The sequence below is a fragment of the Pseudopipra pipra genome, chromosome 16, assembly GCF_036250125.1.
Source record: "Pseudopipra pipra isolate bDixPip1 chromosome 16, bDixPip1.hap1, whole genome shotgun sequence".
Classification (NCBI taxonomy): Eukaryota; Metazoa; Chordata; class Aves; order Passeriformes; family Pipridae; genus Pseudopipra; species Pseudopipra pipra.
This window is the reverse complement of record NC_087564.1, coordinates 4,315,501-4,343,377: the sequence shown is the minus strand read 5'-3', so window position 1 is coordinate 4,343,377 and position 27,877 is coordinate 4,315,501. Positions and strand designations below refer to the sequence as shown.

General features: G+C 38.3%; 1 protein-coding gene across 45 annotated transcripts in view; it reads right to left on the bottom strand.

Annotated features, from left to right (window-relative positions):
- Positions 1-27,877, bottom strand: part of RBFOX1 (RNA binding fox-1 homolog 1) — a 1,150,020-nt gene that overhangs the window by 126,658 nt on the left and 995,485 nt on the right. For 43 of the 45 annotated variants that reach the window (XM_064672735.1, XM_064672739.1, XM_064672742.1 and 40 more), the window contains one exon: positions 890-1,132. The exons of the other annotated variants lie outside the window; for them this stretch is intronic. In XM_064672735.1, the coding sequence (XP_064528805.1) occupies positions 890-1,132 (243 nt within the window). The remainder of the gene's footprint in view (positions 1-889; positions 1,133-27,877) is intronic. 45 annotated transcript variants of the gene reach the window in all.

The following is a 27,877-nucleotide window of genomic DNA, read 5'->3' as shown; positions in this document are numbered from 1 at the left end:
CATGGCTGGGGCAAGGATGAGGACAGCTAGGAAAGATGCTTGGAGCACATGCTCCAGCTGCCTGTCCTGTGCTCCATCCTACACAGGTAACACAGGTGGCTGATGGCTCAGAAATCCGCCAGCTGTTGGCACTGGATATATTGTGTCCCACTCTAGAATTAAGACAGAAGCACTAAACTATCAACGTATGAAATCTGTGACTTAAATTACAAGGTAGAGCCATCCAAGGAGTCTCTTGCATAATTCATGACACTTCAGAACTTTATATATAAATCAAACAGGAGGAAAGTCGATCATTTCTGCTCTGTTGAGCACGGACCACCACACAGCTCGGGTAATGGTTGCACAAACAAGCTCTCTAGAAAATACAGTATTACAGGCATGTTCTTCACAATACTCATTCACACGGTAATTTTAGTGCAATGTCATTCCATGAACACTTTTATTAAAAACTACTTGCAAGTGTCAAAAGCACAGAGGCCATTAAAAATAACCAAAATGAGTCTAGTTTGGGGTTTTTTTGTTGTTTTCTTTTCCCCTGCAAATGAATGCCTACAAACACTCATTTGTATATTTCCATATTGGACTTAATTAAACTTTATGATATGATTCATGGGCTGGCTATTAATCATTTTGTCTAATACTGCTGAAAAAGAAACCACAGATTCTACAAAGCTCTGACACTTCATGAGAGGCTCCAAACCCAGTGAAAATACATCCTCCAAGTTCAAGGATAAACTTTGACAAGACTTTTAAGCTTAACATGGTGACTAATCCTAACACAAATGAAGTGTAAAAGCATTAAGTGTAACAGAACAATAAAAATCATTGACAAAAACATATGTAACTTGAAACAAAGTGCTTGAAAAGAGCTGTAACCTCGACTTACTGTGGCTGTGCCGGAGACAGTTTGTGCATTTGTGTCAGCTGCACTCTGTTCAGAGTGTGTCTGAGCAGGAGGGTACATGTTTAACGTGTGCTCTGGAACAGTGGTTTGGCCTGTGTAGTCTGGAGCTGGATGCGGATGTGGGGCTGTGTATTCTGCAGGGATACCATTCTGAGGTGGAGCGAACTGGGCTGAGGCATAAGGCTGTGCCATTGTGTCAGGAGGTGCTGTAGCTTCCTGATTACCCTGTAACAAAAAAAAAATCAAAGGGAAAGAAAAGGGAGAAGAAACGTGGCGTGAGATTAGATAAGCGAAGGTCCCGCACAGGTAACACGGAGTGATGACAGTTCTGCTAAGATTGCTGGCCTGAAAAGGGCACAAGGGCTGTTTCTTAAGGAGAATATTTCTTATCTGAACTAAATGCATTTTGCTAAACCTATTAAATAATATTCTAATTAGACAAACAAGTCTGCTGTTCACTGGATAGTTGTAGATGATTCTTTAACCAGGAAAGGTCAGTGGAATCTGCCTGAATTAATGCTTCGACTCGGACAGGGGAGAGGGACAAAGCCACTTTATTCCAAAGGCTACTGAGCACAACTGCCAGTACAGAGCTCTGCTCAGATTAGCTCACTGTCTGTGATCCACTCTGACTTACCATTTGCAGAACACAATATATGCAATCTAACACACAGGGCAGGATTTGGGTTGTGCACTGAAAATACTTATATGAACTAATGCTCTGAGATATTCAGAATACTCTGAGGAACTCTGTAGAGTTTTTGCATGCCACAAATGCAAAATAATAATGAGACCCAGTCAAAATATTAAAAATTTGAATCTAAACATGTTTCAGTTCAAAATCTTAAACAAGAAATATTCAATTCAAATAAAAGAAAAATTCAATGCTGCAGACTGTCAAAAGAAATAGATTTAAGAACTGTAAAGGTTTTAAATTTGTAGACAATAGTATTTTATTTGCATATCACAATAAGCCTATACAATTAAAAACAAATCTTCTCATCTCTTTATGGATAGATCCATCTTTCTGTTTGATATGATAAAGAATAGCCAAGCGTGTTAATTAGTCAATTAGAAAACTTCTGACTAAATGCTTTGCTCATACCAAAAAGCAATAATTCTAGGGAAGGAAATGTACACAACAATCTTTAAGACCTTATATGAAAGATGTCCAAAACACAACGTTGCATGAGACAGCAATAGAGGCCATTAGTCCAGGGACTATCCCAACCTCAGGGCCAATTTACAAGATAAAATTATCCCTCTAAATATCAAGTAATGCAAAAATGCTTATTTAAGTAAAAAATTAATTAGCTTTTAAACTACTCTGTTATTCTCCCACCAAAGCATGTACAAGCACAGGACTAATGCAGGGATTTTGTTTATTTGTACTCATCAGTCCTTGATTTCCTAATTTCAAAATAGGTTGAATAGGATGGATAAAAGACAATCTTTTTCACTTTGTGTGTAAGGACATTTCCAGCCAATTTCGACTAATTCAGACATCAGTTCTCTGACCTGAACTGGTCCTAAACTCAAGAGCTTTTAAAAAATTGCACAGGATTAAGTCTTGGTAGATTTCAGGCTTAGAAGAGAAAACTAAATTTTCTTGTGTAAAAGGTGGTCAGTGTGTCCTAAAAACTTAAAACTTTCTATCAGCAATCAAACCCTCCCTAATTCTAATCCCATCTTTGCTTCTGGAGGCCTTGAGCAAGTAGTTTGTGTTGCTTGATTTAAACATCTTTAAAATTAAAACAGCAGCATTTTCTGACTTCACAGGGTTAAGTGACTTTTGTTTCTATATATCTACAATCATTCCAAGGTTAATGCTGCACTGAAACTGGCCCTGTTAAACTTCTGTGGAGGTTAAAAACTCTTGTAAATGTGTACTTCTATCATCTTATATTAAAATGCTAAAGTTCATTTCTTATTTCTTTTACCTAATATGTTCAGAGTTTAAAAAAAAAAAAAATGAAGAGGAAGCAAAACCCAGCAATGACTGGATTACACCAGAGACATTCATTAAATGTTAAAGAAGTATTTTTAAAACTTGTGGAGGAGGCAGTCGACCTTATTTTAATCAGCTGTTTCAGGAAGGACTTCAGCAAGTGGCAGGAATGAACAAAAGCATATCTGAATTCTGCCTGTATAAGCATTTTCCCTGGGCTGGCTTTGAAACACAGGAGCTGGTTACTGCTGGTCCTTAAGCTATTCCTTCATGTCAGATGTTAAACATGGCATTAGAGTCAGCAGCTGTTAAAAAAGAACAATAATGGCAACAAAGGGACCAAGGGCTAATGTCCAGGTGCATTTGATCTAAAGGTTTTTGTACTACCTGGAGTCCTAAACCAGATGTTGCCGAGACCCCCACTGTTCTTCATTAACCTTGACAGCAGGTCCACAAGGACCCTAATTAATATTCAAAGCATCCACACTTAGTGCTAATTACAGTTAATATTTAATTAAGAGGGTTGAACTTTTATATTATTTTTTACCAGCAACTCCAAACTTTTTAGACTTGTAATAAAATGGCAAATTGCACTGGTAATTCAATCACCTTCACCGTGCTGAGACTCTTCTGCCTCTTTCATTAGACTTGTTCAGCTGAGGTCTGACTCATTTATTTATAACTGAGACCTCATTAATAAGTAAACAATGAAGGGTCAGGGATTTATTTGTCTATTTTTTTTTAGTAACTTGTACATACTCTAGGATTTACAACCTTGCCATTAAATAAACCAACCCCACCATGCTTAGAGCAGCAAACTGGCACACAAGATTATCAGGGCAGTCATTGCATGTTCAATAAATTGTTTGGAGGATGGGGACATTAAAGAAATTAAACTTTTGCATGTTACTGTAGGCCCTAAGTTTAAAATGGTAGCAACAATAAACCTGAGATCTCTTAAAACCAGTGACTACTGAAACCTTTCCTAGACTTTAAAAATAGTCTGAATTTATTATTCACAATTAATTCAGACACAGTATTACAATGTAGTATAAAAGCATGTTTGTATAAACCTGCTCTTTAGTACTTATTTGGGTAAAAATAGTCAAAGGTTATTTTTTAGAATATGAATTTATATCAAGAATGATGCAGTGTCAACTATCAGGCATTTATATGTACATGTGGTTGATGGAAACTCCAGACTAGTCAGATACACTTGAATCAAATTTAAAGAACCAAAAATTCTTTAAATAGAATCACCTAAAATTTCCCTTTATCACACTCTTTAAAACATAGTGAACTAAAATGAATAAGAAAAAATAATAGTTCTAATGCATTAAGTTGAAAATATGAAATGGCCCTAAAAGCAACAGGAAATATTGACCCTAAATTAGCCTATGAACTCAGGTATTAGAGTAATTTCAAAGCCGTGTGTGACACTACACAGACCTTGCTTAATACCACCTAGACATGAGAGGCTAACCAGAAGTTGTCCCTTCAGACTCAGTTCCAAGTACCTTTAAGATTGAATGACCCCTTAATGCTCATTTTGTTCATGGCTTTTTTTAAAAAAGTGGTTGTTGGCAACGGCAAGAAGAACAAAGGATGGCAGACAGTCAGGCTCTGCTAAATGTTCTGGCCTGAGTCTTAATGAAAACCACATTTCAACTGAAAACTATGCTTTACGTGGCAGTGTATAAAATCAAATTTATTGCCTTCTGGTTAAACGTTGAACTCTAAAGAACCAAAACAAAAAAAAGGATTCCAGCGATGTAGGTAAGTGAAGGCTCTCCTATCCCATCTATATTACTACATGTGAAGAAAAGCTTCAAATTTAAACTGCTCCTAGTATCTCAGATCTCAACATGCCTTTTCAGCATCTTCTGCTCTGAAAGGATTTCATAATTAAGAAACGCATGAAAAGTGTCAAAACATAATAAAGCAAGCTTGTTTTGTTTGTACACAAAAGAGAGAGCCCAGAAAACATTACTTATGCAGCGTTCCTTTTTCAAAAACACATTTGCAGCATAAAAACGTATTCAATGAAAACCTTCCTGCCTGCCTGCATTTTAAAGTCGAACTGGCAGCTTATTGTTTGCTTTACTCTATTTTCCGTTTGGTGCATTTCGTTTCTCTGGCAAGAGGTACTTCACATTTAGAGAAAGCCTCCTGTACTGTAGTTAAATGAGCCAAACTGCATCGTATCCTCGGGGCAGGGAAACAAAGAAGAAAAATGCAACATTACTCTGCGAACCTGCTGGTTGTAAGAATGGCTCAGTTCCATATTTCAAGCCCAGCAGAGACACGATCCCCACCGTAGCTTGCCCTCCTTCAGACTTAAGCAACAGAACGTGTATTAGAAGTTCTTGCATGCAGTGGTGCAGCTGGTTATAAGAACTGCCCTGGCTTGACTAAAATCAAGAGTTTCAAGTGAAAAGAAAAGAGCAAATACCTGCTGTACCATCCTGCTCCCTTTATTCTCCATAAACTTGGCAGCTGCTCTAGTCCCAGGCCATGCAGCATCTGCCCAAAGCCAGCACCAGTTACGGGGTGAGGGCGTGTGAGCGATGCAGTGTGTGCACGGGTGGGGATGGTTGGGGTGGTGAAGGAGGGGGAGCCAATGCAGGGCTTGCTGACCTCCCTCTCAACATCTGACTGCTCCCAAAACCTGATCCAGATGGGACTCCTTCAGTTTGCAGGGCCTCGCCCCATCAATCACAGCAGGCCACTCCTCTGTCTCCTGCTACTAGTTATGGAGTGCACCACTGAGCAGATGATTACACACAGAAGAAGAAAAAACACAGCTTGACTACATTAATAGCTGTTCAAAAAAACACTGGAAATGCTACTATGCAAGTTGCTGGAAAATGAACATTTTTGTTTTAAAACATTTTTGTGTTCAAAGTTAAAAAACACCTTAAACTTCCATAGTTTTGGCTTTGGGATAGCTACAATGTACAGTAACACGTGTGCATTTCCAGGGGATTAATTCCTCCTCCATGTGGCAGAGTTAATATCAATAAGATTTCTATTTTAAAATTGCTGAATGCCACGAGTAAACTGCCGATATTGAACTGGCCTGTTTTAGATTAAATGTACTTTATCCTTCCATTCAAATGAAATATTCTTTCCTTTTTTGTTTCATTTCATGACATCCCTCTTGCTTAGCAGGGGAAATATTTCAGAAATGTATCCAAGGTTTAGTTCTGCAAGGCACTTTAAGCAACTTAATGCTTCACTGTTAAAGGAACTTTCCTAGATGCTCTGGAGATGGTTTTAAAATGATTAAACTTCTAAGTAAACCACATAATAAAGAAAAAAAAAAGAAAAAGAAAAAACAACTCGAAAGATACAGACAACCCTAAAGAATACACACTTTTAGCCATACTGTCACTGACAGCCTACATCAAGATTCAGAAACAGGGCACACACACATAACAGGAATTATTCTAACAAACCTTTCAATTCATAGGGGTGGGCAGAGCAACAAACAGGCCTCAATTCATCATTAAACTTATATTCCAACCAAAATATATTGAAAGGTTTTAAAGTAGCAGTATAATTCTCCCAGATTTGTTGCTGGCAGTCCCCAATTAATGATAATAAAAGCAGCCACTTCAGATTTTTCAGAAGGAATCAGACATGCAACCACACTGGACTGATAATCACAACTGACTGACTCTGCAAGCTTTCTCTGTTGTAGCTTAATTATCTGACCAGGCCACTTGACTCACATCATTTGCTCCTGCAATCACACAAAATGAATTCTCCAGCCACCTCTCTTTTTTGGAAGGTTCCGTACAAAGCCAAATTCAGTTTTCATTTTAAAAAAACAATCTCGTTCCAAAAGAAGGGTGTCCTCAAAAGTAAAAAAGATAATGCAGAATAACTTTTTTCAGAGAGCACAGGGGAAAAGGGTAACAGTGAGTAAGCAAAAGAGAATTTCTTTACTACCTTAGCAAGCAAGTACCAACCTCTTTACTCCTATTTTAGAGTAAAACTTATTTTTAGCATTTTTACATATATTTTATTCCAGTAAAAGTCTGTGCTCTTGCTACTGCTACGTATGTGTTTGACAATGAAATGTTCAATTTGTGTCAGTGCCTGAAGTATGGAACAGAGTAGCAGCTGAAACATCCCAGCAGCCTGCAAAGAACATTTTCTTACAGTTAAGATAAGGCAAAAAACAACTTGCTGAAAACTAAGTCTTAGTCTGAAATCCTTCCTGAATTCAAGGCCACATAGTCCTATGGACATACTGAAACACAGGGAGAAAGCACTCCCTCCAACACCTTCATTCTTTCCAGCTGTCACTGTTGAAACTTTCTCCTGCTTTTATGATGCTGTGATTTATTACCATAGCTTTCCTTGTCATCCACAGCAAATTCTCCTCCTGCTATGGCACAAATGGACATGAGTCTGTCAAGCTGGTTTGCTTTACTTCCACATTAACACCTTAATCTTTCTTTTAAGTTTTAAATTTTTCTGCCTGTCCCTCACTTTCTCCAATTCTTACCCTTAAGTATTTTATACAGATTTTTTCAACTGCAGCTCAACCTTGTATTACAACAACCAACATTTTCCCTTTTTTAAAATACATGGAAGAAAATTTACATCACATTTTGAAAATACAACTCTCCAAAATAGCCTTAAGACCCATATAGCAAGAGACTCTGAAGCACTCAGCAGGTGCATCTGCAATCCATTTTCACAATGTCTGAATTGATTCTTAAAACATTGCAAAAGAAAAGTAAAAAAGGACCTTCTCATTTCCCACAAGTCCTTATAGGAAAGTAAACCTCATTCTTTTACACCTTTACTGGAGCATACTGAAGAAGAGGATTCAGCAATCCTTGTACCCAAATAGCATGGGGAGGGGGGAAGAAAAGGATTGGATTGTCAACATAAAAGGTGCATAAAAAGCTGTCTGGAGTGCTGGCCTTTAAAGAGGGTAGCAGTCAACATTTACAGGTCTAACAGTCAGTCAGCTATGAGATGCCAGCCCTTGGGCATCAAGACCAGGTCGAAAACTGCTGAACATCTTCATAGAAGATGTTATTCTGTAACCTCTGTAAGAGGTGTCAGAATGCAAATTCACACACAGCAGAGAACAGGGAGAGCAGTTACAGGGCTCTTGAGAAGACAGAGGAGTTGGCTGACAAGAATCTGGTCAAGGTCCTGCTCTTGGGACAGAATAACCTCACACACTGGTACAGGCTGTGGACTGCCTGGCCAGAGAGCAGACCTGCAGAAAAGGATCTGTGAGTCCTGGTGAACTGTGAGTTGGGCACAAACCACTGCTCTGCCTTCGAGGCAGCAGAGGCAAAACTGCTCAGTGGCTGCATTAGCAAAAGGAGAGTCAGTGAGGTGAGGAGAGAGCTCATTCCTCCCTGCACAGCACTTGTGAGACAGCATCTGGAACACCACGTCCAGTCTGGAGCCCCCCAGGGCAGGAGATGGGTTTGAGAGTTCAGTGGTGGGTTGCCAGGACAGCTGGAGGGCTGGAGCACACGACAGGAGCAGAGGCTGAGGGAGTTGGTTTAGCACTGCCTGCAGGAAAAAGGGCTAACAGACAACCTAATTGCATCTTCTCCCACTTAACCCACGATCACAGAGACAGAACTTAGAGGGACAGAGTAAAAGAACAAGGAGAAACGGTCAAAAGTCGCCGAAAGCTAAATTCTGGTTGGGTCTAAAGAATAAAATAATGAATATGAGTGAAGTTAAGCACAGGAACACACTACTCAGAGAGGTTATGGCCTCTTGGAGATTTTCAAACCAGAATTCAAAAAGCCCCTTAGCAACCTAATCTGTATATTTATCCCTGATTTAAAAGGGATGTTGGGATTAGATGGGTTCTGAAGTTCCCTTTCAACCTAAATTATTTTACGATTCCATGTGGTTTCAACAGTAGCAGAATAGCTTTGAAATGGATTTTATACTTTTGTCCTATTTGATGACTTTCCTCACACAGGATTTACTGACAAGGAACAGACTAACTACAACTTCTAGTCTGCTTTCTGCCCTCAAGAAACAATGTCTCAGTTCTTTGAGATGTATTTGCAATGCTTTCTTAGAAAAAATATGTTTACACTTGTTTGTTCCATGACCAGAGCAGTGTGGCAATTGCTACAGCGCAGGCAAGACCAGAATAGCTTCTCAAACAATGCAATTTAATGTTGTGAACTATGACATATCTTAATTTTCTGCCAAATATCTCCATTCTCATCATATGTAGAGGAACACTGCCTTACATCTCCACAGAAAGGAATATTCTTCTCTACCTTCCAAATGACCTCTAAAACAATTAACTACAGGCAGGGAAGCTTTCTATTTTTATCCACAATTTTTCTACTGAAATAAAATTTATTGCAAATATTAATTTATTGAAAGGCTCTGCCACTTCCTAAAGCTGAACTGCAGCAAAGCTAATATGTCCATTTTCTTATTTTTCTAGTAAAGTGGTTGAAAAGGCCATTTTTCTTTTCACTGCAATATTGATTGAAGATATGGGATACACCAACTCAGGTGACCAACCATGCTTTGCAGCAAGGTTGTGTCTGGTCTAAACACAACCCTGCACTGTGCTTTGTAAGCCTTTCTTCTGGATTCCACTGCAACAGTTCCTACCTTGTAACACACACAAGCACAAATATCTCCATAATTTGAGTCCAAAAACTTCTCCAAATGCCACCTTATTGGTAAAGGATTGAATTCTTTGAAGAATTAAAGTCTGCAGAGGGAACTGAATAGCAATCAAATCCAGTTGCAGGTGTGTGGTTTTTGACAGATCAGTTCTAGAAATCTGATAAATTCTTTTAACATAGTTAAAATAATTCATTTCAAATTTGTTGTAAGTAGAATTTAACATGTCAGTTGCAATTTAGTACAAAAAACCCAACAATTTCTCAGGAGATTGGGACTGGATACAGCTCTGGTTTTTTACAAGTGTCTACATGGGGCAATTTATTCTAGTTGAGATTAATAGCTACACAAAGTTATTCCCAATTTAGAGATGCTGCCTCATCCCAAGTACATTAAATTAACTGCCTTTTCAGTTGGCTTCTTAATGGACATACCATAAAATACAGCAATGCATTTACTGGATTTGTCAGCCAGGGAAAGAGGTGAATCTACAGCCACGTGCTGACAAAACCTCCTTGAAGGCCATTTTTTCAGAGAAATCAGATCACAGTGTCATGGGTTCCTAAGTAGTGATTTTTGTGTACAAACAAATGACGATATATATATACAAAACAAACACAAGGCAGTATGAGTGAAGGGTGTCACAAGTACTACAGACAGAGAACCAAGAACACAGAACTGTAGGCAGGCAGTGTTTTGACTGTTTAGTCTAACAGACCTTCGTGTGCTTCTCAAAAGCACCACTGAAGTGGCCACAACAACGTGCAGCCTGCCCTGAGTATCCAGATTTGGAGTAAAATAAGGCTGCAGGGACAGAGTGGGCAGTGTTACCCCCCAAGACTGAAGGGCAGCAGCAGGTATTTGAGTTTGAACTGCCATGCCATCTCTTGAACTGAACACTTTGAGTGACCTCTTTCAACCAGGGACACAATCTTTCACTGATGAGCTTTGACTGAGCCTCAGAAGAGAAAAGGGACATTTCCTTTCATAATCCCTCGTGCTGAATCATTTCCTGAGGCAGCACCACAATAACCACCATTCATCTGTCATTTGTGAAACAGGCCCAAGTTTCAGTGGCACAATGGGAGGATCATTACTTGACTCACCTGAAATAAAACAAGGAACACAGTCAGCTAGAGAGGGAAATGACAATGTAGTGCCAAAAGCTGCCTTAAGCAGCAAAGCTGACTGGAGATCACACCTTATAGCTCAGCTATTTGGACACAGGGCTGCTGTCAGAGCCTGTGCACTGGAACAAACCAGGTTAAAGCAACAATCACTGCAAAACTGTCCCAAATGAACCAACAGGAGCTGTTCTGTTTGGTTTTACTCTGCTTAGCCAGGTAAAAGTTTGATTAACGTGGTAAAACTCATAAAGACAATGACATGACTGGGAATTTGGAGGAAGACCAGGAAAATAATCAGCAGTTACAAAACTGGGCTTCAGGAAAAGAGACTTGGGTATAACCAGACAAATATTATGAACCCCTGGGGTCCACCCAGGAAAGGAAACTGTCCAAGGTAGCTGCCTGATTGAGATGTTGATTAAAGAGAACTTCAGCATGCAGGAACAAACCATTCACATTCAGTAGGCCTGCAGGGCTTTGCAGAAAGCTTCTCAATGAAGAAAGATACGAAATATGAGCATATAAGCCAAGGAGTCAAGGCTTGGCAACAGAAAAAGAACTTAGAAGTACTGCTAAGATACTTGAGGAAAAAAAACTGGAAGGATTTTTTTGTCCAGCCTAGCTAGAACTATGACTAATGAAGACATTAAGGGTGACAGCAAAGGATTTTTGCAGGAAAAAAAAATATAAATATAAAGAATCTAGACATTAACTATTTAACCGGAATGCCCATTTCCAGTCTCTGTTTCATTTTAAGGTTTCCATCACTTTGTTATTTGGGATGGAGCACAGATGACCCGAGCTGCAATGACCAGCTAACACAGCAGTGCCATCTTGTTTAATGCCAGCTAAAGCACCACTTGTTTTTTGGCACCGAGATTAAATGACGGGACACGATCACTGATGTTATTTACTTCTAAGATTAAAATGACAATCAAAATATCATTGGGCACAAGGAACAGACAGATTGGCTTCCTGCCTCCACTACACTTTGCTGGGCTTGTTTGTCACCGAGATCATTTGCATAGTTCAGTGGATGTTTATGTTAAGATGCTGTTATAACATTAACAAGTAACTGTTTACCCAACAATGTTTGTCATTAGCAACCCAAGCCACGGTTCTGAAGAAAAGTAAAGATCTTCTCAACAAGGAGACAAAAAAGGTGATAAGATGTGCCTCTGCAAAGCAAAATATACTTCTGCACACTGCAGAATGTCACAACTGCCCAAAAACAACCCAGAATCTATTAACAGAGTGTTACAATGAATCTCCAGTTACGAAGAAAACTGACAAAATCCTTTAATGGTTCCTATAAGCAAAGACTTTCACTGGCTATACTGACAGCTAAGTTCTACTTGGCTAAGTCTCTAAAAAGCTTCTGTTACTGTAGAAAGAATGGCCAATTTGCCCTTGTGTTTTCATTTCCACATCTGTAGATGCTCTCAAATCTGCAAAACTATATTGCCTCTCCCTGCACATTTTCTTTGGAGATTTATTTTTTTTTACTGGCCCTTCTTCACAAGACTGAACATATTTATATGGTAGTAAATCTTGCTGCAAAGCTGGCCTCTGCCTGTGCCATAGGTGCTTAACTCTGGTAGGTTTAAAAACCATTACTCTGAACAACACATTGTTTTAAAATAATATAGATTGCAGGGCTGGATGAATATTATCTTTCTTAGTTTACAGTTTTATTTTGTGTCTCTGTTTCTAAGGAAGAGAGAGGTGGTGGAAAGAAGGGTATTTCAGAAACAGAAACTGCACTGAGAAAAACTTTGGCATACTGACCAGAAACATATGGCTAATTTACAGCAACCCCATCCAACAGCATTTGTGCTTATACTATTTAGAACCACGGATCCAAACTCTAGAATTAGCGAAAATATAGAGAGTATTTTGGGAGAGAAGAGTTATATCCATGTGAACCAGCTGTCTTTTACAGTAGAACATTAGATTAAATAAGAAAGCAAAAAATATTGAAATAGTTTTGTATTTGCTGAGTGCACACCCAGTGAGATGGAGAACACAGCAAATGCCTTTGCATTTGAGCTGCAGAATAAATTCAGATTAGATATTGCCACACAGAAATTGATAGCTAGTAGGTATTCAATCAGAAAAGTGGTTTTCTTTTAAATATTACAATCACATGGTATAGTACATCACTTGTGTCAAGTTAAATTTAATCACATCACCATGCTTAAAGGAGAAAAACTGAATACCTACTCATATAGCCATGCCAAGAGGGATTATATGAGACTTTATGAAGTCTTTTCCTTTTATTTAATATTCTGATATCTATATAGAACAATTTTGATATGTATTCTACCCTCAAACTAATCTATTCCATTGTCATTTTAATGCACAGCCTGAACTCATAGTTACAGTACCATGTCCTGGCAATTACTTCTGTTCTTCCCAAGTCGGCCTGTGGAAAAGGAAAGACATTTTCCTTGGAATAGCAATGGGCATAACAAGTGCTGCTAATTTTCCTGTGAGTAAAGCAACACCATCTGCTTTTAAATATATTAAGAGCACGTTTAAAAGGAAACAATAATTTATGTGCTCGCTAATGCCTGCTGGGTTTTGTCAGATTTAGAATCAATCAGGTGTGTGAAGGACTGTGCTTTGGAAAAGGTGGCTGAGCAATGCAATACACAATCTTGGCAGGATTTTACTGAAATAATTTTCTCTAAATATGTTTACTGGCTCATCTGAACAAGAAAGAAAAATGCTCACTGTATAACCCACCAGAAATGAACTAGTTTTCAGCTGCCAGAGACTAAATACAACAAAAACTTTGAAACATGAATTTAATTCGGGAAAAGTAATCACACCTGTTAAGTGACATGTATGTCAAGCATGCACTTAGGCAGACTCAATCCACCTCAGAAGACATGAAAATTGTATGGACAGAATTCAGGATCCAAAAGAGGGACCTAAAAGGCTCATGTCTGCCTCTCTAAATGTACTGGGTCTATTTGGCTAAGCCTTTTAGTGAATTCTCCTCTCTTCTCATTCAGATCCTGATTTCCTTTTCTCAGTCATTTAAACCCTTGCCCTACTCAGTCTTTTTCATATCCTCCTTTTTTATTACTTCTCTGCAACCTCTTTCTACGCCTACCCACAAAAATCTGATTCTCCCCTTAAATATTTATTGCCACAATTGAGAGTACAGTAGATGCAAAATGTTATCTGATGGACATGCTAACACAGTGAGTCTGCCTAAATTACTGAATGAAAAGCAATGGATGACCTTCTTCAATATATATCTTAACTATCATGCAAAATAACATATGCAATTGTGAACTAATGAAAGCAGAAATCAGGCTACAGGACTAGTCCAATGTAGAGAATTTTTTCATCTGCTCCCATTTATTCCAGATACCATTATAGCCAATAGATCCAGATTTGAAAGATGAAAATATATTTTGAAAACTGACACAACCACCATTTGTTGGTGTGGATGAAGGGGTAAGTCTATGAACAGCCTTGTGTGAACAACCACAAAGGGCTCACTGCTCCTTGGCTGGCTTCATGTAGGAACAAAAATGTTCAGCATTTAAAATGGGTTCTTAAATTCTGCAGTGATTTCCACTACTAAAGAATAGTGTGAGGGGGAAACAACCACAACAAATCAGTTAATTTCAATTAAAAAAAAAAAGTGAAAAAGTAGATTCAAATCCTGCAATAGAGAGATCTGCAGTGATAACTGCAATCAAGAAAGACTCAAATTTAGTGTCACACACACGGTATCAAACTAAGAACCAAATTCAATGGAGAGCTGTGAAGCCTAGTAAATTGATCTGAAAATACTGTTTGCTAATAAGAATTATGAAAATAAAATGTTCAAATTATTATTTTCACTTCATTTTAGTAACACAGATTGAACACCAGTCAACCAACCTGAACTCAAGACCTCTCACATGCTTCAGAAGCAAATTATGACATAAAAAATTTCCAGTTAAAGAGAGAATATGACATTAAGTCAAATATAAGGAGTGCACATTACAAAACCCTCTAGTGCTCTAAGCAAAAGAGTGAGAGCGAGAGTGAAGCTACCCTGAACTTAAATCCTGGTTTCTCCCTTTCTTGGGCTTTAACAATTTAACACATTTTGCTTCCATTTCTTACATACACAAATCAGAAACTTAAAAGCATAATTTGCTGCCAGAATTTGTTAGCTAATATCTACCATTCTGTGAATCTGAAAGAGCAACAGCATTGCACCATTTTGGTCAAAATAATAGTTAAAAATAAATAAGTTAGCAAACTACTCCACACCCTGCACTGACCCACATAGCCCAGGTAATGGGGGTTCCCTTAGGTGAAAAGAGTTTTTTTAATAGAATTACACAAAGCAAAAAGGCCAAGTAGTTTAAAACTAAAAGCAGAGTACCTAACAGTGTGTGCACACAATGCAACTTTCTCATGCAAAAAACTCCACATCAAAACTGTAACTTGCAGGTCCTCAAATTCTATTATTTGTCTGAAAGTTTTGAAAATTATCTCAGGGTTTTTTTTGAGAACAATCTCAGGCAAGTTTTATTCAAAAAATCACTTGTGGTTCATCTACAAATAACACACAATTTTGGAATATAAATTACTTCAGAATTAGAAAAGAGTAATTAAAACAGCCCTAAAAAACCCTCTACAACTGCATTTGCCAGGTATTTGCCATTAGTCAGCTGTATATTACCTGCAATCTAGAAAAAAAAAATAAACGTAGAATTCAGATGAAAACTAGCTTTTACCTGTGCCTTCAGGAAGAAGAAAAAAAAATTATCTGCCATAAATATAAAAATAATCAAAGTGGGTGAAAATATTCAAAAGTATCACCATTTCGTACTTCCAGTCGACTCAATCCAGTGTACATGGTTAACTAAATTCAAAACAGATCTCTGAAAAACAGTAGTAGAAGAGAGACCAATATTCACAGATAATTATCTTGAACTAAACTCTTTTTTCCTGCATGAAACTTCTGCTTCCCAGGAATCCTTATTGTGCAGGATCATCTCTGAGAACCAAACAGCCTCTCTACAGAAACAGCGACGTTGTCTCGGCCACCACGGAAGCAAAGAGGAATTTTAGATGTTTTCAAGAAACTAACCAGGAAAAGCAGACACAGAGAGCTTGGTCTCCAACACAGAAGTCCTTTCCCCTGAACTACAGCTCACCAGGATTAGAAGTCCAGGAGAATCCAAACTTTTACATTCAAATATAACCCAAACTCTTTTGCGGGTTGCTGCAAACGGCAAAGCACTGGCAGCCCTTGGCAGCAACAGGGTAATTTGCACGGGCTCTGCACAAGGTGTATCTCACTTTTAGGAAATAACCACGTTCCAGGAAGATACTCTGCTGAACAGATTTTTTCGTTTCACATCCCAGTGCTTTTGCTTTGCAGAAATTGTTACATCTCCTTAACTCTAAGCCACTGAATTGAGCAAGAACAGTGCAGCAGAAGCAGAGTTACAGTGCTGTGGGTCTGATCTAGTTACTGAGACACCGTGTTAGATTAAATTTGGGGATGTGTGCTGTTTTTAGGAATATACTGTACTTTGCAGTCAGGTGATCATCAAGGAAGTGACAATGCCGAGCATGTCACCATCTGCAAGGTCAGAGGAAACTTGGAAGCTCCTTACATGCATCACCACTGTCAGCAGGTTTGGCTTTTTGGACCCCAAAAATAGTTCAGTATATGCAGCCCGGTTCTCCACTGAATCACACAAAGCCTGGGCACATAATATATTTTTTTCATCTCAACTGGAGGATTTTGAGCCTCCAGTCAGAGCTTCTGAAAACACCACAGTCATTCTTGCAATGATCTGTCTCTGGGTACTCCTTCCATTTAACAGCAGACTTCTGGAAAAACAAGACAATGATGCAGGAATATCCTCTTACCAGTAATCAGGAAAAATTGCAATAACCACTCTATTTGCAAGAATCATTCATTTTGACAATTTATTTTCAAATGTGAGCCTAGACAACTGGATTTGAAGAAGTCTGAACTTGTAAACACAGAAATACCCTTGGCTGCTTAAAAACACACATTCACTCACAAGAAGAAAGGCTGCAAAGGAATGAATACTTGACCTGAGAGATTAGAGGTGACTGGAAAATAAAAATCTGCCTAAAATCTCAGCAGAAGGGATGGTGACCCTTTAGGTTATACAAGTGCACACATAAGGCTATTATTTTACATAGATTGAAAATATTTCTTCCCTTATGTTTAGGAAATACTTTGATCTAAAACCAGGAAGGCTGATAGAGAGTTCCAATCACTAAAGAGAGAGGAGAGAAATGATAAGCAGAAAGTGGCAGTCAGAGCAACCCTACCCCTGAAGTGGCAGGAAGGCAATAGGTAGGACAGCCTAGAGGGCACACACAGCATTTTAGAGGTTGGCACCTCTGGATTATCTACTCTATATGTAAGAAATTAGTTCTAAATTGTATTTTACAAAATATGTATCAGCTGTGAAAAATAAAAAGGTATCTGGTTGTGGATGTTTGGAGTGTTTATCTCCACTCTCTGTGCTATGATCTCTTGCTCCAAGCTGGGTGAGTTATGTGATCAGACCCAGGGGCTCAGAGCTGCATCCACTCACTTTTTTAAAACCACTGAGGACAAAGACTGTGCAAACTCTCCAGACAACCTGTTCCAATGCTAAACAGTCCTCATGGGGTTTTTCTTCATATCTAGTTGTTCTAATGTTGCATTGTGTTTCGCCTCTTATCCTCCCACTATGCACCTCTGTGAAGAGCTCCTTCTTCTTGATAACCTCTTTGCAGGCATTAAAAGGAGCTATTAGGTCATACTGGAACCTTCTCTTCTCCAGGCTGAACAAGAACAAATTCCCTCACCCTTTTACCACACGGCACATGCTCCAGTACATCTTCAGGGCCCTGTGCTGAACCTTCTTTTGGCACTGGAGGGCCACAAACTGTGCCAAATACCTTCGATGAGATTTAACAAGTACCAGGTAAAGGGAGAAAATCACTTGTGCCAATTTACTGGCTACTGTCCTATTTATTCAGTTGGCTTTCTCTGCTGCCAGAGCAAATATACTAATCCAGTAGAATTTCACTGTTGGAAATGCTTATAAAATGCATGACATGGGGATGTATTCAGATGCAAGTCAGAACTACTGGCAGGAACACCAGTTCTGAGGGACAAAGTGTTGGTGACTATTTTTGTGGGCAAGCAGGCTGACAGCATGAGAAGCTTGGATAGTCCCACTACAAACCTCTTGGTTGCAAACAAGAAGCAGTTCTGCATTTACAGAAGCTTCAAGATGCACTTAGAATTTCAGTAACAAGGAATTCTAATAATAAGTCTATTTTTTTTCAATATTTGACCAATTTATTTCACCTCTATGAATCAAAGAAACGGTTCTACAGCCATTCCTCACAGCAGCCATTACCTGACATGATCATTCTAAAACAACAACTGAGATAAATAGAAGAGGGGAAGGGTAGAACAGTGGGTGGCAGAATACGTATTTTCAAGGTAAAAGCAGACAAAGATATTATAAGCACCAGCATTTACATGGGGAGTCCCATCACCCACCATAAACCAGTTATTTAATAGGTTGCTTAAGAGCTAAGAGAGCTCTTCACCCTACCTCTACCCCATTTAATACATTAGCTTGTACTAATGGTGAGCTCTCATCCAGAAACACAGAGCACCTCTGCCTGTGGGTATTACCACAGGATGCAAATGAAGTTGTAAAGAGAAATCAACTCATCAATCACAATCACAAGGGGACACTGAGCAATGCAAAAGGATTAGCATTTCAGCCCTGCTCAGGTCTCTTCTATCACCACTCTACTTTAATTAAATACCACCTCGAGTGCTTTATTACCATCAGAAATCTCGGTGTTGAAGGCTGGCATCCCGGAACCTAAGTGCTGAAGCTAATTAGAAATGAGAAAGGGAAACATGTTCATTAAAAAATTGTGGGATTCCCCTACCAGAAATGATCTACACCTCGGAATAAAGATTTGCTTTCCTGTGGATTTAAAATACCACGTTAAATAGCTTCCATTAAGGTGAAATCTTTCACTTTGAACCACACGCCTGCTATTGTCTTTCACGAGTAAAGCCAGATTTAGCTGTATCCACCAAACCATTGTTAGAATTTAAAGATTCTTGGCTTATGGTTAGCTGATAAGAGCCTTAATTCCTCTTCTTCTAACATTTGATACACTAATTTAAATTTTTTCAGACTTGGCACACTCAAGGGCTTTTTGCCTTACTTCCCTGGATATACATAAGCTAGTCATTACTATTTATGAGGGCGATGAAAGGAGACATTAAACAGTCAAAGAAATATAAATCTTAGATTCTAACACAGAGAGTGCAACAGCAGGATTAAAAACCAAACAAAATGAAACAAAAACCTGAAGCAAATACAAAGACATTTGCAATTTAAAGCAATACAATATAGCGGAAAAGCAGTTTTCTCTTCCACTTGACTGCCAAGTGACCTGACTCAGGATTTTATGGCTTTCCCAGGAACAAACTGAGAATATCAGTAACATCCAAAACTTAGCAGAGAAACTGCATTACCATGAACAAAAGCAAGGACGAGACCAAACTTCTGATTCTAGTAAATGTTTTCTTAATTTTTAGCTCTGTTAATATGGAAATATAAAATTGCTTTTGGCCACCACCTTTCTTAAGTAAATTTACCTTTATAGAAAAGACCTGAATAAGGCCTACACATTGCTTAGATCCCATTCAGCATTAGAGGGATGTTTTCTGGCTCAGTTTTGTGTATCACACTTATTTTTAATGTCTGAGTTAGGTGATATCCCAGTGCAGACAACACCTCAAGTATTACCAATAAAAAAACCCCATGTCTTTTTTAAATACACCATACATAGTTATTTGAATAATGTAAAAACAAATCAACTTAAATTTGGCTTAATTTTTTTGAAGTATCAGTTAAATGCTAAACACTAATGAAAATGCCATTACTTTTATTTCAAAGGGAAACAGATGGCTTTAATAGTTATTTATTTCAACATATGGAAACCAATCACTGAACTATGAAGAATCAAACAGCAAACTCTGTCATTTTTAATTAATTTTGACTAATAAGAACAAAATAAAGGAAGAATACAACACATAAATAAAAGAATCCAGCTTCTAATATGTCTGCTTTAGTTTAAATTGCAACAGAACAAAGAAGGTTTTAAAAATGTTTGTTTGAGCTAAAATATCAGATTTTGCTCATAGCACTGGTTTTGGGGTTTAGGGGTATTTTTAAAATTTTTGTAGAAAATAACAACTTGTGATGCATGTACATTTTTACATTCATCTACCACCTTAAACCCCCAAAGATTATAAATTCTCCTGTTTTCTCATCACGAGCAGTCATAGAGGAGCTCCTGGAGCTTTCTCTGGAAACAGGACACAAAAAGCACTCACAAATGGAGCAATTTGCAATAGTTTTTTATCAGAAGGCAGCAAAATACAGAGTGCAGGGAGCAGTGAAGGTGTGAAAGAGCTGCAGGGGTCGTGTCTGGGACTGGCCAACAGAGCAGAGCTCCCTTTTCTAATCTGGCAAAGCAAATGAAAGCTGTATTAAACTGCAAATTAAATGACACTAGTTTTCCTACTACTGTGAAAAGCACCATCATCAACAATGTAATGATGGCTGATGCCCTGGAAAAGTATTAAGAGCAAATGAATCTTACCCTGGTCTTATCATTGCAGTTTCCTTCAGTCGAGGATGTAGAGGTTTGTCAGCTAAATCTGTGTCTATTAACTTAAATATAATCAGTAGCTTAAGTGAATTAAACTAGTTTATTCTGCCATCTCAAGCAGCTGGCAACTTTCTAAAGCTGAAGCAAAAGTTTGCCATTTTTGCTTCATTTTTTTTCCTATCAGCTTATATAACAACATATTTTAAAGGAACCCCTACATTATCCTCAGCTGGTGGGCAGAATTGTACTTTCTTTAGAGTATTTTTTAGGACTCTACTTCTTAAAAGGCAAAAAAAGGGCTGCTTAGGCGTTCCATGATTTCTGTGCAGAACATTCCCTATGTGGGAGTGCCTCATCTGCATAGCATCATGTGGGTAGGATTTGGACAAGCACACTGAAGGATATGACAATCAAAAAGAGATATGTGGGAAATCTCTTTTAAATGTAAAAAGACCTCGCCCAGGTTTTACTAACTTGGGTAAACACTATTTCTGAGGGAAAAATGAATGCATAAACTATCGTGAGGGAAAAATTGGCTCCAAGCACGGCAATTTCTCTCACGTACTAAAATACACCCAAGAAAAATTTCTTATTCTGTCCCAGGTCTAACACAGCAAAAATCAGTGAGAAATGGAATTTTGATCAATGCTAAAAATTTGCATGTGATTTTTCCAGCTAATGACATGCAGAACAAGTTATAGCTGATTTCTGCCACTGACACACTGTCAATTTAATAATAGATCCTTCTTTTGACATAACTTGACTGCCATTAGCATTCCAAATATAGAAAAGTGTTTTGTTAATATCTCCACGGAAAACTGAAGGAAAAATGTAAAACAGGAGGCAACCTGGGCCAGCTTCTTATGCACAGAACTTGTCTCCAATCCGTTGCTCTCTGGAAACGTGTAAATCCAGTTCCTTAACAGACTAAATTCCCAGTTTGAACCAACTTGAAGTTACTAGCCTCCAAAAAATTTCTCTGTAGGAACCAACAAGAAAGCCTGACTTTTTCAAGCAATAAACACTTAGAAGCACTCCATGGAACTGCCCTTTTCCTTTAAAACTGAGCTGACCAGCCTGACTCATGCACTTGGCTAGAAAATGAGTCACCACTTCTGAAAAAATGGTCAAGAACGTTCCCGGGCCCATCTTTGCATGACGTAACCATCCACCAACCACACGGGGTCTGGGGAGGATCCTGCAGTTCTCCTCAGCTCACAATGGGGGCCAAGTTACTTTCATGTACTTTATGAGGAACTGCCTCCTTCTGCTGGGTGACCCCCAGAGGTGCAGGGCTCTCAGTCTGTGTCACAGGAGGATTTGTTCAGCACTGTCCCTGCGAAGCAGCAACAGCTCTCACCTCAACACTTCTGCTCCACACAGCCCTGTGTCCTTTTAGATGTTAGGACAGCATCCACAAACAACCTGGGCTAAGGCTTCTGTAGGAAACAAACACTTTGAAGGTTCCCTGATCGGTATCCTTGGGTCTTTTAATCCTAAATTTAGCAAATCATACCACACAATCTAAAAAAGCTACTACCATTTGCTCGCTCTCACTTTTTCTAATTAACAGAGCTTTGTGCATTTCTTGTATTTCCTTCGTGTTGCTGTCCTAACTTGGGCAATACAGGCTTGCACAACTCTAAAATTAGCTCACTAAAATCAACATGTTAACATAACTTGTGAAGGTCCTTTCTTGCCAACACGAACCCCAGTTTTCAAACAGTCCTAAACAATATTTATGGTAAAATTTATACAGTTTGTATTTCAGACAAGTGCAAATCCTAAAACATAAAAATGTTTCTGTTTACTAATCATTATATGCCAATATAACATTTACAGGTAGCTCCTTTCACAAAAAATGGCAATAAACTATAACTTAAACTGGTCTGTTCCATGTTACTAACCAGCTCCTCTACATTTTCACATGTATTTGGTATGTCTTTATTACATAAAGGGTGCACCATTTCAATGAAATTTTAAATAAATGGACATAAACTGATTCATATTTAAAGTTATCATGTTCTGAAAATAACACATGATGGAAAAAGCAGGGGAATTAAATATGTCAGATCTTACAAACTGCTGTGAAAAACAAATGGTCATCTGGATAATCTGTGTGTTGTAGTTCATTCATGCTGTATCCTGCAAGGATGTTGGGAAGATCAAAGTTGAAACTGGAGAAAAAAAATCTGCAAGTGTCTGAAGAAGTGACCAATCTCTTCAATTGCTAATTACCATCTCACAAAAAATTTGCAGCCAGGTAAAAGCTAAAAAAAAAAAAAAAAAAACATGATCCAAATAAAAAAATAAAAAAAAAATACCACAAACCCAAGGTACCTTTCTAGGAGGATAAAAAAGCACCTCAAAGGTGTGGTTAGATGGCATTTTCCAGATCAACCTGGAGGTCTTGAAGACCTTTTAGGCCTTTTTGCTCTCCAGTGTACAAGGCCAGTGCTGGTTCAAGACCAATATAACCACGGCATCTTTTAAGTGCCAAGACACTCCCTCATAAGATTCTGTGAAAAAAAAAAAAAGCCAATAATGCCTCAAACTTCTTTATCAGCAACTTAAACTATGACTTTGCCTTGCTGCAGATGAAGAACACTCACACCTTCCCTCTGCCAGCCCTGCTGTAAATACACACCACTGCACTTCAGCCAGTCTAGAAGTTTACAGAGTGAGCTCAAGCTGCCTGTCCATTTTATTTTATGTCATTCCATGGTCATTAACATCCAGGTTTAGTGGAGAAGCCATTTAATTGTTCAGTCAAATAATGGATTTCAGTTTACTGTTAAGTTGGGGCAGCATTAAGAAATACTGCTACTTAGTCCACAAAACAGAAAATTAAAAAAAACATGCTCACTTCACAAATGCAAAGGGTGTATAAATGCAGTATCAAATGATTCATCTGAAAAAAACATCAATCATACATGTAAAAACAAAAGCAAAAGGCACCTCTGTGGGGTTTAAATCTAAAACAGGTTAGGGCAAAATAAGTCTGAGTCAAAGAGGCACTGAATGTATCTGCTCTGAAAAGAAGACATTTCAATTTTGTAGCAGATTTAACAACATGACTGTGGTGTATTGTTAAAAATCAAACCCACCTGCCTTTTTATGTAAATGCAACATTAAAGGCTCCTTCCTCAAAGACAGTCCCTCCACAGTAACCCTGTACCTGGTGCTGCAGCCAGGCTGTAAAACTGCCTTCCTGTGGCACATGCAGGAGCAAAGGGGTGTCATGAAAGGGATAATTGTACTAGATCTAAGATAAAAGTTTAACCTATTTGCTTATTATAAATTCTTGACTGGGTATTTGGTTTCCTTTTGCTCAGAGACTTGAAATTTTGCCTTTAAAATACCTGCTGTAAGAGCATCCACCCTGATAATGACTCAGTTGACATTTTTATACACGTTCCCACAGGAGCCAAACATGAGAGAAACACACTAATGATGTAGTCTTGTTGTTCCCAGCTTAAATACTACTGGGCTTATTGGTAATTTTTGGCACAAGTCTACATTATACATTACTGAATGTAACAGTGAGTTCTCCTCAGAAAGAAAAGAAGGAGGTAATTAATGCTGCAAACTAATCTGCAGTTAAATGCAAATTAGCTGAAGATAAAAAAACATTACAAATGACATTCAGGAAGACACAGATGATTCCCAAGAACTAAACATGCAACATATCTGAGAGAAAAATCAGTTTTCTCAAACTGATTCACACAGCTTAAGATAAAAGGCGAAGTGTGAGGATGCTGAGCAGGGGTTCCTCAAGAGCTTCTTCCACAAAAGGAAGGACTGTAGCAGTGATTAAATGGTCCCAACTGGAGGTCCTCACTCCCTGCTATGAAAAGGATGCAAGGGCAAGAACCACAAATAACCAGAAACCATCAGAGCCTCTGTCTAAGCAAATCTCCCAAATCTAAAACCAGTATCTGAGGAAAAACACCAAAACAAACAACTCCCTACCACCACCACTATTTCTCAGAAAAGGACAAAATCCATTAGGACACCTTATGACACATCATTGCTTGGTTTAGTCAACTCAGTTCCTTCTATTAAATACAAAGTTTAACTCACAGAAGTTTTTGTTTGTTTGTTTGTTTGTTTTACTTGAAAATATCACATCAGGTCATCACTACTCATAGTCCACTTTGGGACTATGAACAGCAGAGAAGATAAAACAACCCAAATTTAGAAGGGTTGCTCATTCTTGGTCTGTCTTTCAAGTATGCTACTGAAAAACAATGCCAGGCAGGAAGAGGAATAGCCAAGGAAATCTTGACTCCTACTTCCATATTCTTAGAAAAATGTAACTGCATCAATCTTAATACAACAACGCTAATTTAAACTTCTTTCCTAATGACCTATTTTTTGCAGTGCCTATATTTTATAGAACAAGCACTAAATCTAAGATATACTGTGTACTTGTTCTAAATTCCTTTGCTGATGTTGTGATTTTAAGGATGGCCTGTTTAAAGCTACCAGAGTAAATTATTTTAATCCTATGAACTCACTCAAAAAAATTATAATCAGAGAATGGACCTAACAGTAAGACTTTGTAAAATCATATAATGATAAACTTTTGATTAAAGCTGGTTAAGGTGACAAATACTAATATTTTATTTTATGCATAGTGTGTATGTATTTCCAGCAGTATTTTCTTTCACTAATATTGAGTCAGTTTATGGGAACCCTTTTCTTGTGACTGATTTTGGCTCTCTGCCACACTCAGCACAGATTTAACCATGCAGGGAAAGATCCTCAGCTGCTCTGCATTCTCAAAAAGGCTCCTTTGCAATTCAGCTCAATATTTGATGTTGCCAGAATACAGGTTTGACATTTTTAATATAGGACAATTACACTAATTTGTTAACAGCTAAAACCCAAACAACAGATAAGCAATTAGTACACAAAGGCAAAAGGGAAGAAAGACCCGGCAACAAATAAATTCACACAGTTTCATCACTTTTTTCAGAAATCCCTTGTGGTCTGGTCTGTTTAGCACCTGCTAAGCCTAAACCGCTCTTAAAAAACTGTCAGCAACTGAGGTATAAATTCATTTTCAGTTCTGATCCCTTGCTGGTGTAAGTACCATTTGGAAAACAAAGGTCATCCTTCTGGTCCTGCTCTAATTCACATACACAAAAAATGGTATGGATTGGTCTCAAGCAGAAGCCAAAAGAATTAAAACAAGCCCCTGTGAACTTGACTTGCATGTAACTGCTGCCATCTTAATAAGGTGAGAGCAGCTTTTAAATCCCAGGCAGCTTCAGAAGCTGCAGCCCAGTCCCTGCCATATGGAGTCAGCCTGGAATCTGTCAGGTTCACTTAGTGAGTTTTATCTTTGGGGAGTCAGTCAGGCAAGCTAGATCAGAATAAACAGGATGCTGTTGAGATCTGGAGGCTAATGCTGGTACAGGCTGGACTACTGAACCAAAAACATCAGTTTTAAATAAACATGTGGTAACTAGAAAAATTAACAATAATTAAAGCTGTATAGGCACAAAAGCAAATATGTTGGTTTTTACTGGGCTCTGAAAGATGCTCTTCTCTCTTTCAGCACAGGAATTAGCCAGACTTTCCATTTCTTTCCATTATTCCTAATATAGGATGATATAATGACAACATTTAATGCTTTATATCATCTTAAAGTATTTAAAATATCCTATTTAAATGTTGTGCCTAATTACACAGCCTTCTTCATAAGTGTTGAAGGAAACATAACACAGTAAGCAGTGTCATGTTCATACCATCTCCATGCAAGCCCAAGCTGCTGTTTCATGCTCCAGTAGGAGATGAAAATCTGGGGTCTCCAAACCTATCAAATTCTGTTCTGATGGATGGGGATAAGATAGACTTTGTTGTGCTCTGGGTAAAAGCCAGAATGTTAAATGTAATCTTCTGCACATGCTTTTACTGATATTCAGCATAAAAATAAGCCTTATCCATTTTTATTAGTTGGTCTGAGCCAGAACCAATTCTTTTGATGTCACCTACCTTATAAAATGCAGCACTATAAGCAAGGGAGGTTTTAAAATGCTTCATAGACTTTATCCATTATATTAATGGGTTTCAAATTGCAATCTGTGGAGCACTTTCTGGTGCTGATCCACAGGCAGCTGGCCAGTCACCTGGAGCTGGCTCCTCTCCTTGTTTCCCTCTGTTTATTCCCTATAAAAGGCAGAGCTGAAAAGGCGCAAACAAAAAAGACATAATGCCATTTTTAATGCTATTTTTCTAGATAAACACTTAGAGCCCTTGCCATGTGACCATCCTGAGAGGAAAGGACTATGCAGCTAGGAAAGGCAACACAGCTTGCTGGCACTGTATGCAGAGGACTATACCAGACAGGAGAGGGGCAAGGAGCAGAACAAGAGAAAGAATCATTTTACTATAGAATTATTTTGATTAAACTTTTAAGTGAATTGTTAAAATAGCTCATCTTTCAGCATTCCACTATTTTCAGTCAACAAGCTGAATTTCACCTCATCCCCCAACAACGTGAACTTGCACGGCATTGCTTTTTACAGAATTACTTTCAACTCAAACCACTTCTTTTAAAAATATTGTAAGTAATATTCTTTAGAAATTACATCTTTAACTGGAAAGACCATTTCTTTCAATGCTATGAGTGTCACCTAGAGATCCATCCAGGGAATTCAAGTTATCTCTTTATATAAAGTAAGCAGAGAAAGCTGCACTGACCTGGGTCACCAGGGTATGAAAGGCTTCTGGAAACCTAATCAGTAAATCATAAGTAACAAGATATCTGTATTTACCAAATAATTTTTCTTAAATTGTTTCTACACTACTAGCCTTTCTTTTAAATTGTTCATTTTCAGATATGTATTTTCTATATATTTTAGCAGGTTTTCCCCAGCTAAATCACTTTACCTTGACAGAGAAATACAGACACCATAGCAGGCTTTGGAAGCTGTGGAATCACACCAGTAAGTCAAAACTAATAGTAGAGTATTGCTTAATAGTGAACAGATTCAACAGCTGAAATCATTTAAGCTATCAGTAATAGCTGTTATTAGATCACAGCAAATATTTGGGAGTGCATGCCCGAGCAGATTATAAACAGCACACAGCAGGGGAGAGGTTCATTCAAAGCACCACTGGAACGTGTCATTTAAGGGTTTCAGTTCCACTAAAGGAGCCTGGGGTACAGCCAGGTCTGTGTCCCACTGAAACCTTCCACCTGGGAGCAACAGGGCAGCCTCTCCAGACAAGAAAAGCCTCATAAAGCACCAGGGAGGCAAGAAAACTGATAAGAAACACTTGATCCTCATTATTTGGGTTTGAGATCCACCATTGCTCCACCATAATAACGGGGGCAGCTTAGTTTAAACTTCAATTTAAGACACGTCTGCAAATGTGGCCTAAAATGCCCTTTTCAGTACAGCCTAATAAAGCCTAAGACCTAAATATTTACTGTGCATGCTGATTAAAAATCCTTGTTTTCCAATGAAGCAAGATCCTGCTTAAACTCAAGGTATCTCTCAGCCCAGAAGTTATTATTTTCAGAAAGAT